General features: G+C 38.5%; 1 protein-coding gene across 1 annotated transcript in view; it reads right to left on the bottom strand.

Annotated features, from left to right (window-relative positions):
- Positions 1 to 10,645, bottom strand: part of tbc1d22b (TBC1 domain family, member 22B) — an 82,504-nt gene that overhangs the window by 2,165 nt on the left and 69,694 nt on the right. Inside the window, exon 14 of the mRNA XM_016290506.1 lies at positions 2,060 to 2,155. Within this exon, the coding sequence (XP_016145992.1) occupies positions 2,060 to 2,155 (96 nt within the window). The remainder of the gene's footprint in view (positions 1 to 2,059; positions 2,156 to 10,645) is intronic.

The raw sequence follows: 10,645 nt of genomic DNA, 5'->3' as shown, positions 1-10,645 counted from the left end.
ATGTCTGGCGTAAAAGTAACACTGCATTTCAGAAAAAGAACATCATACCAACAGTAAAATATGGTGGTGGTAGTGTGATGTCTGGGGCTGTTTTGCTGCTTCAGGACCTGGAAGACTTGCTGTGATTAAATGGAACCATGAATTCTGCTGTTTACCAAAAAATCCTGAAGGAGAATGTCCGGCCATCTGTTCGTGACCTCAAGCTGAAGCGAACTTGGGTTCTACAGCAGGACAATGATCCAAAATACACCAAGTCCACCTCTGAATGGCTGAAGAAAAACAAAATGAAGACTTTGGAGTGGCCTAGTCAAAGTCCTGACCTGAATCCTATTGAGATGCTGTGGCATGACCTTAAAAAGGCGGTTCATGCTCGAAAACCCTCCAATGTGGCTGAATTACAACAATTCTGCTTAGATGAGTGCACCAAAATTCCTCCACAGCGCTGTAACAGACTAATTGCAAGTTATCGCAAACGCTTGATTGCAGTTGTTGCTGCTAAGGGTGGTCCAACCAGTTATTAGGTTTAGGGGGCAAACACTTTTTCACACAGGGCCATGTAGTTTTGGATTTAGTTTTCCCTTAATAATAACAACCTTCATTTAAAAACTGCATCTTGTGTTCACTTGTGTTATCTTTTACTAATATTTAAATTTGTTTGATGATCTGAAACATTAAAGTGTGACAAACATGCAAAAAAATAAGAAATCTGGAAGGGGTCCAACACTTTTTCACACCACTGTATATATATATATATATATCGACCGAATAGTCTGGCATTACATCACATGTGTGTGCAAGAATATAAACCGACTAATGAAAGATGTTCAACACTGTTAAATCTACTTTAAACCATTATGGCATTAACCTAATTCTACATCACAATAGCTTTGTTTTGATTGATTTATAGTCCGAATTGTCAAAAGCACAGGCATCTTTGTTCAATTCTCAGGAACAGCAATCCTGTAAAGAGAAGCTCATTTATCAGTAAATAATGGAGAAACACATCAGTAGTGGCTAATTTATTTATAAATCAAATCCAGATGGGACATTTGCTGTAAATTAATTACTATCAAAGCTCAACAAGTGTGAATTATCACCTACAAATGAAACTCAGTCAACATGCTATCTTTTGTATGGTTAAAACACCAGAAGACTGTAGCAACATCAACAAAATGTCTTTGATGTTTGGTGAGAAACTGACTGGATTTTGACAGCGAAAAAAATACATAAGAGTGGGGTCCAAAAAACTAAGACGACATTGAAATGTGGGATGCAAAATTAAATTTAAATACGAAACTAAAAATATCCTAAAAAGCTTTAGGTTGTTGAAAATTCAAAAACAATGTAACATTTAAATATGATAATATCAAATATTTAAAAATTATTCTTAAAATTATCTTAATAATAACAAATGTATAGTATATTATTATTAAATATTTTTATTATTTAAAAGAAAATATAAAATCTGTGATCATGTGAAAATTCTTAAAATATGACGAAAATATTTTTCCTAAAAAAAGATAAGGTATTATTGTTGTTGTTATTATTATTATTTATTATATAGTTTTTTAATCAAATAAAAGCACATTTCGATAAAGTGTTCATGTGAACATGATCATCAGTCCATAAACGATTAAATGTGATTATTTTATCCCACTGACAGCCCAAGTATAAACACATGCTCAAATAGCTGTTCATCTAACCCTTCTCTACTCAACCTGACAATGAGGCAAATAATAAACGAGAGAATCAGAGATGGAGCTGAGGCGTGGAGATCCTTTGAAAGAGAGCGCGGAATAGTGAGAATGGGGGGTGAGTAACAGAACGTTCTCGTTTCGTGGGCGCTGAGGTGTGGTGAATCCGCTGGCCTGTGAAATTCGGTTACAGCAGAGGCTGCTCCACTGGAGGGCTAATTACTCCGATAGTCTCGGGGGTAAGTGACGGCTGGGACGCTTTCCAGTGATGCATGCATGTGTGGGAAGTCACATGTAAACGACACACGCTTCTTCACGGAGCCCAGCGGCCGTGACACACGCAACATGCGGGAGGTTGTCGGTACCTGAAAGTCCACCATGGAGAGGATCTCTTTGCGCCATTTGATGAGGAAGGCAGAGCACACGTACAGGTGAAAATGGGAGAATCCCTCCGACTCCGCCTGAAGATCAAGAGCAGACACAGAGCAGAACACACATGCTTGCATTAGTAAGTAGACATTAAGCAGATGATTATCCAAAGTGACATTCAGCACACTTATTAGAGACTCAGCCCCTGGGGTTAAATGCCTTTCTCAAAAGGCAAAATAATGATGGCTTTGAGGTTTGCTCCTTGCAGGGACTGAACCAGCAACCTTTCAGTTACCAGTTTTAAGCTCTAAAGCAATAGTTCACCCAAAATGAAAAATTCTGCCATCATTTAATCGCCCTTGCGATGCTCCAAACCAATGCAAGTATATAAGTGAGGTTCCTTTTAAAGGGATAGTTCACCCAAAAATTAAAATTGTATGTTTATCTGCTTACCCCCAGGGCATCCAAGATGTAGGTGACTTTGTTTCTTCAGTAGAACACAAATTATGATTTTTAAGTCCAGCCGTTGCAGTCTATCAGTCGTATAATGCATGGCAATAGTAACAAAATCTATGAGAGTAAAAAAAACATGCAGACAAATCCAAACTAAACCCTGTGGCTCGTGACGACACAATGATGTCCTAAGACACGAAACGATCGGTTTGTGCCAGAAACCGAACAGTATTTATATAATTTTTTTACCTCTAATACAGCACTATGTCCAACTTCCTTGAGCGCGCGCACGGCATCCGATGCGTTAGGTGTGTACGCGCTCTGGTGTAGTTTACGCAAGCGCCGGAAGTGATCTCTCGCACGTATACGTCACTCATTGTTTACACAGTGCACAGTCATTGTAGGTACGACAGCTAATCAAAATGGTACTTACTTGCGCTTATCCGGATTATTCAAACCGACTTAAAACTTAAAGATTACGTTCTCTCGCGCAAACTCATTCGGGAGTGCTGACTTTTCACGTATTCTCAACTTCTGAACCTGCTCGCCTGAAGTTATGGTTGATTGCTCTTCGGCTGGATATCAACACACCCATTAATGACAGAGCCCGAAAGGGGAACAGAGTCGCGTGACAGACACAGTGATGAAGCTGGTATGTGTTTGCAGTACACAAGCCACGGTTAAGACAGCTGACTCCACTGTGATGTGACCCCCCCGCTCGCTCGCTCACTCACTCACACTCTCTCTCTCTCTCTTTGCTGTTCTGTTGTAAGTAATCTTAAAGATTCCTAAATCAATCTACTTTCGGAAGGCCAAATAAAGTGCTTTTGCTTTCGCCGAAACACACAGCGTCTCCCTGACATGCTTCTTCAACACTAACTGCGGTTACTGAAACCACGCCTTCTTTCTTTGCGTGAACATTTGGGCGGCATTATGCAAATATTTCCACATAGTGAGGTAGATATGTGGGGGCATGTTAGAACGAGCCGTTTTAGGGGGGCGTGGCAGAGTCTTAACTTTGATAAATAATATCTCTTTGGTTTTGAGACTTTAGTCTTTGCAACTTCAGGGATCTTATCTATGCACAATCAGCTTGTAACACTCCAAAGAGAAAGGAAAACTTGAAATCGCATCATGTGTCCCCTTTAAAAATCATAATTTGTGTTCTACTGAAGAAACAAAGTCACCTACATCTTGGATGCCCTGGGGGTAAGCAGATAAACATCACATTTTCATTTTGGGGTGAACTATCCCTTTAAAGCTTTTTTGTCATACTGAACATACCAAGTTTTTTCCTCACCAAAGTCATCTTTGGCTTGATTCGGCCTGCTCATAATTAATGATTTTCTGTTAGCTGTTAGTGTTTTTAATTTTTTTTTAGTTGATAAAAAAACAACATGAAAGTGTCAAAAGTATGTACCATATGTGCCATATTTAGAGTCTCCTGAATTAATACCACAGCTTAGAAGAAATTCTGACAAAAATACTGAAATTGAAGTCAACAATATTAACCATATTTTGAGAACCAATGATATCAAATCTGGTCATTTTTTAACACCAACATGAAAAAAAGATTTGGGAGCTGAAAAAAAGGAAAGATTTTCAACAAATAATGATTATAATTTCACCAGTGCTGTTAATGTTAACTAAAACTATTAAAAATCTAAATAAAGTTGATATATGAAAAACTTAAACAAAAAAAGAAAAACCTTACAAAATTAGAAAAGTTACTTTGGCAATTAAGTTGAAGTGCTAAAATTAATAAAAAAAATTAAATAAAGCTGAATATTGGCTAAAATATTTAAACTGATAAAATTGACAAATGCACATAATATGACTAAAACTTAATGTAAAATTAAAATGAAAACTGAAAATGTAAAAGCTAATTTAGAATATTAATAAACACTATATTATTACATAAATAATATTATAAAACAGATAGTTCCGGTCCTTGATTCTGATTGGTTGAGCCGCGTTCAAGGCACATTCACACCAAGCACGATAACTGTAAAGATAACGATAAAGATATAGTTCTAAAAATCGTTCTCAATATTAAAGAATAGCAGTTCGCACCACAACTATAACGAGGCACAGAGAAACAATATCGTTGGAATCACTTCCAGAACAATTTTTTCCAGCTGATGAACGATACAAACATTGACAGCCAATCAGAATCCATCCTGCTATAACGAGCTCGAGAATTTAAAGCGGCAGACGCACGTGAGCTTAGAATAAACAGACGATATCGTTCACTGGTGTGGACACTAATATAGTTATCTTTATAGTTATCGTTCTTGGTGTGAACGGGGCTTTACTCTACAAACATACACCTTTGTTTACTTTGTGTGCTGCTCGGCAACCACTTTGTTGCAACCACCACTGTTTCTGAGGAACTACATTGTTTGGTGGAAGAATACTGTTTTTATTAATATCATTACACTTTATTTGCTCTGTTTTATTTTGTGAACGCTAACTACGTATATGGAATAACTGTTTTATAAAAGCAATAAGCCCCGTGAAGCCATGGTTTACAGTGAATTTATAACAGCTTCGCGTCGTGCCTAACAACGCCCCTTAGCTGTTATAAATTCACTGTAAACCACGGCTTCACGGGGCTTATTGCTTTATTAAAATAACACCGTTTCTCCCACAAAGGTAACTTATGACTTCAGAAGACTTGTCAATATGAATGGTTGCTGTATAGCCAAGATCTGCAAGAAGATTCTTCTGTCTTTATTGGTTAGAAAAGCAGAGCAAACACAAAGACATTATGAAGGAGGGGATAAAAGGTATCAGGTCACAGCGCGAAATGTATATCCAAGTAAAAGCTGGGATATACTTTTCGATTTTGTTGGCTTTGCATTGGCTCCAATGACTGCACATTCCCTCAGCCAGAAATAAAAACAACGATTTACTTCCATCATGAGTAATAAGAGTTTTAAGACAACACATATTATTCGTTAAATTATTCAGCTACAGTAGAGCACCTGCACACAGAGCTCCTAATGTAGTTTTACCATCGATCTAATTTATTGGACTGGGAATTAGGTCGTGTTAGTTATTCCCATCGTATCTAGAGAAGACACCACCCACCACCTCATTCGTCCTCCTCTCTCCCCAGCATCCCCCTCTACTTGTGCTGTGTACAGTGTGGTACATTCAGCCACTTGAGAGGCAGCCAGCGGTTATAAATAGCTTTATTTACTTCATTTCTCTTGGTCCCTCTTGAAGTGAGAAAAGATGGAATGAGGAAGGAGGAAAAAGTTGGATTTTTATGAAGGCACAAAGAAATTGCAAGAACCAGGAGCAAATCTAGGAGTTGAGTTTATCGCTTCTCAAATTATGAAATGTGTTAGTCCAGAGATGTTTCTTGCTTGAAGTGTGACGAGTCGCCGGGTTCAAATCTCACTTGACAATTAATCTTTCTGAAAGTAACAACTCATTAAAATTGCCAGTAGATACACTGTGTATCAGGAACTAAAGAGCACTTCTGAAAATAGCAAGAGTGACACTGTTAAGACAAGATGTTTCTAAAAAGTAAAAATTAAAATCTTTAAAACTAAAAATAACTATATAGAGTATATACACATATACATACATATATATACCACCATATATGGGGGTTTGAAACTTTTGAACAGAATGAAGATGTCCAAATTTTTCATATTTTGTTGAAATATAATTTGTTTTAATTTAGTACTGCCCTTCGGAAGCAACAGAAGATACTTGCATGTTTCCCGGAAGACAAATTAAGTACAATTTACCTTGATCTTCAAATTCAAAAAGTTATATGGCGTGATATGCATCGTGTTTCCTTCTGGAGCATCAGTGAATGATTAAACCTTTTTTAATAGCTGTGTTTGAGTCCCTTAATTGTCCTCCGTGTGAGAAGATGGATCTCAAAATCATACAGTCACTGCTGGAAAGGGTTCAAATATGCAAAAGATGCTGGAAAACTGAAGAATCTGCAGGACATGGAGGATTTTTCTGAGGAACAATGCTCAGTTTAACTGTTCAGAACAAACAAGTGACACATGAACAACCATCACAGCAAAACAAAAAAAACAGTGGTGGATCATCCAAGTAACCACATACAGTATTAAGAACCAAGGGTTCCCAAACTTTTGAAGGAGGTTATTTTAATAATTTCAGCAATCTTTTTGTCTTGTGGACTATATGTAAATATCTTAATGTAAAATATATTACTTAGGACAGTACTAAATAAAAAAAAAAGAACATGCATTTTGTATGATCTCTCTTATTTTGTTAAAATTATTCACATTTTCTGCAAGAGGTTCCCAAACTTTCGCATGCCACTGTATACACACACACACACACACACACACACACACACAAACACACACACACGTTAAACAAAAAGATAAAAATACAGAAATGCAGCAAAAATATTCTAAAATATTAAAATTTAAAATAACAGCTTTCTATTTGAATATATTTTTAAAATGTAATTTATTCCTGTGATGCAAAGCTAAATTTTTAGCATCATTACTCCAGTCTTCAGTGTCACATGATCCTTCAGAAATTATTCTAATATGGTGAGCTGCTGATCAATAAAAATGTCTTTGAAAGTTGAGCTTTTAATAAAAAAAATTTTTTTAGGATTCTTTGATGAATAGAGAGTTTATTAGGATTGATTTTGAAATGCAATTTTTTTTGTAACATTATAAATGCCTTTACAGTCACTTTTAATCAATTAAATGCATCCTTGCTGAATAAAGCTAAATTCTTTCAACAATTATACTGTTTCTCCTTTTTCAAACTATAGTGGACTAAGTATACTACAAGTACCGTAGTATTGACATGTGTGACGGAAATGAACTACGAAGCCCAAAATGCAATGCATCAAGTGGGAGGGGTCAATAGGCTGAAGGGAAGCACTTGAAGCAACGTACATGATGATTCTCATTTTGAAAAATGCTTTTTGGTTGCTTTAGAAAATGAATTGAACTAAAGTGTAAGGCCCGTTATAGGGTAAAATTGTTTTGAACTTTGTCATTTTGTGCTGGAAACCTTGAGGGGTTAGTTATTATACATTGTTTCATTATTTTATTTGTACTTAATTGTTGAAATATCAAACTGATATATCGAATTGGTGGTGTTAACCTTGTAATCATTGACCTAAGAGGGGTAATCTCAGTGGTGAACTATAAGTGATCACAAGTATTTATGTGATTGGTATTATGGAGAAGTGAATAATTGTTTTGCACTTCATCTACTGATAACATATAGCCCATCCTTCACACTGTACATAATGGCCGATGCTTTGCATCCATCATCAACCTTGGTGGACATTGATATGCCAGATGTTCCAGATGTTGCCACTCCAGTCTGGGCACCTGCCCTGCAACCTCAGGTGTCTAATTATCCCTATACCCCCATTCAATCCACTGCATTACAAGCAAGAACCCATGTACAGTTTGCTTCTTCAAACCTTTCCCCTAGTACACCTGTGCAGTCTCTGGTATGGAATGGAAACCGGGACCAGATGCAACTGTGTACTCCCTCTCCCACAGGGGATGGTTCTCAAGTGTCTTCAGGGACCCAGTATGATTTGCCCGGAACATTCCCCACGCCTGCAAGGGAGATTGGACATCTTACTGCCCAGGTCCAGGGTAACTGGGACAAATTGTTTGACCTCATGGAGAAACAAGAGATGGCTGTCAGTGCACTTACTAGTGAACTGAAACAGAATTCTTCGCAACATGAAAGCCAATTGGAAAGTCTTGCTGATAAAGTGGACAACCACACACAGCAAATTTCAAAGATTTTGTCAAAAAACAAACAACAGACTGAAACAGAGACCGATCAACTGGTAAAGACAATGAAGTTGTTAATAACGGATGAACTCCAAAAAATTGAAAAATCATTGGTATCCAATATTCATTTCATGGTAGAGCAACTTCAGCAAGAGGTTCAAGAAGATATCAGAGCTGTCCAGAAAAACTTTTTAAAAAGCCACGATGAACTTGTTAAAGATTTCTCAGACATTAAAGCTGTCCAACAAAACTTTCAAAAAAGTAATGATGAATTTGTAACAACTCGGTGGCTACTGCAAATGCTTTACATAAGAAAGTCAGTTCCACGCATGGACCAAAATTTGCTGTTGTACTGCAACAATTGATTGTGCCAGTCGGTATTGGTACCTGGACAGGTAAAGCCATTGTCGACACGGGGGCGAGTTACACCCTAATTCATGAAAGCTTAGGGAAAGACCTAGATCCCTCAGATCAAAGCCTTAGTCCTTGGACTCTTGGACCATTATATTTGGCCAATGGAAAGGCTGAAGTGCCTCTGGGATGGTTGAATGTTTCTCTTAAACTGCATGACCAAATCTGCCCCTTACCTGTTGCTGTGCTGACAACCCAAGCTCTTGCTTATTCTATTGTTTTGGGTCTAGACTTTATCTTCTGTAGTGGAATGCAGATAAATGTGTCTCAGGGCAAGTATTCATTTAACTCTCCAGACGTGGACTACTTCTTCCAGCCTGGTCATGCCAGTGTGCCATCACCGATAAGGGTCCAATGTCTGCAAGATGGAAACATTGCTCACCGTTTCACACTAAGTATTTCCCTGTTAAGTTCTGTTCCACCCTTAACATTACCCTTTGCCTTGAAAGATGGTGACAGTGAGGATGATGCAACCCTCATCTACCAAGCAGTGGATGCAACTCACTTACCACCTGATCAAAAGCAACAGTTAAATCACCTCCTACAAACCAATCCTCAATTGTGCACCCTTCGGTTGGGACGAACTAATGTACTCCAACATCAAATCTACACACATCATCAGATACCCATAAAGCAACGGACTTATCGAATGTCACCTTCCAAACAAGCCATCGCGAATCAGCAGCTCCAGGAAATGTTGGAGACCGGCATTGTGGAACCCTCACAATCCGGATGGTGTTCTCCGGTGGTCCTAGTGCCGAAAAAAAATGGACAACTTCGATTCTGCGTTGACTATCGCAAGTTAAATGCTATAACTGACAGCGACGCATACCCACTGCCAAACCTCGCTGAAATCTTGGAATCACTTTCAGGATCTGCTATCTTCTCCACCCTAGACCTTAACAGTGGGTACTGGCAAGTTACTATGGATGCTTCCAGTAAAGAAAAAACTGCCTTTACTACCCCTGCTGGGCTATTTCACTTCAATGTAATGCCCTTTGGACTTAAAAATGCCCCAGCCACTTTTCAACGTCTTATGGAGACTGTCTTGCGAGAGCTATGGGGAAGGATTTGCTTTGTGTATATTGACGATATTATTGTCTATTCCCCATCTGTTGCTCAGCATTTCCTTGACCTCCAAGCTGTTTTCCAAAAATTACAAGAGGCTGGCTTAACCATCAATCTTCGAAAAAGTAAGTTCTGCTTGCCTGAAGTGACATTCCTAAGTCATGTAATAAATATCCAAGGTATTACCGCTGACCCGGGTAAAGTGGAAGCTATTCGAAATTATCCTGTTCCAAGAAATCTGAAGGAAGTCCAACGGTTTCTCGGATTAGCCGGGTGGTACCACCGGTTTGTTGGAAACTTTTCCAGAATTGCTGAACCACTTAATTCTTTAAAGAAAAAGGGCAGAGTTTTTCAATGGACACCACAATGCCAACAGGCCTTTGAAGAACTGAAAACATGCCTGATGACTCCACCCATCCTGGGACATCCCAATTTCGAGCATCCCTTCATTGTGTATACGGACGCCAGTGAGACGGGACTGGGTGCAGTGTTGACCCAAAAGAGAAGACAAGGTATGGAGGAGGTAATCGCTTATGCCAGTCGAACTCTTAATCCCGCTGAGTCAAATTATTCTGCAACAGAAAAAGAATGCTTAGCCATAATATGGGCATTAGAGAAATGGCAGCACTATCTTGAACATAGAATGTTCACTGTCGTTACAGATCACTCTGCTTTGCAGTGGGTGATGAATTCTCCTAAAACCAGCAGCCGGCTCATTCGATGGGCACTGCAGTTGCAGAAGTATGACTTCATTGTCGAATATCGGAAAGGGAAACTGAATGCAGCTCCTGATGCACTTTCGCGGCTCACCCCCCATACAAGATGTAATTTGTATTCAAATCAAAAGGATGTGAATACTCTTCCAATTACAGA

This window comes from Sinocyclocheilus grahami, unplaced genomic scaffold (genome assembly GCF_001515645.1).
Source record: "Sinocyclocheilus grahami isolate Dianchi unplaced genomic scaffold, SAMN03320097.WGS_v1.1 scaffold259.1, whole genome shotgun sequence".
Lineage (NCBI taxonomy): Eukaryota > Metazoa > Chordata > Actinopteri > Cypriniformes > Cyprinidae > Sinocyclocheilus > Sinocyclocheilus grahami.
This window is presented reverse-complemented; position numbering and strand designations above follow the sequence as displayed.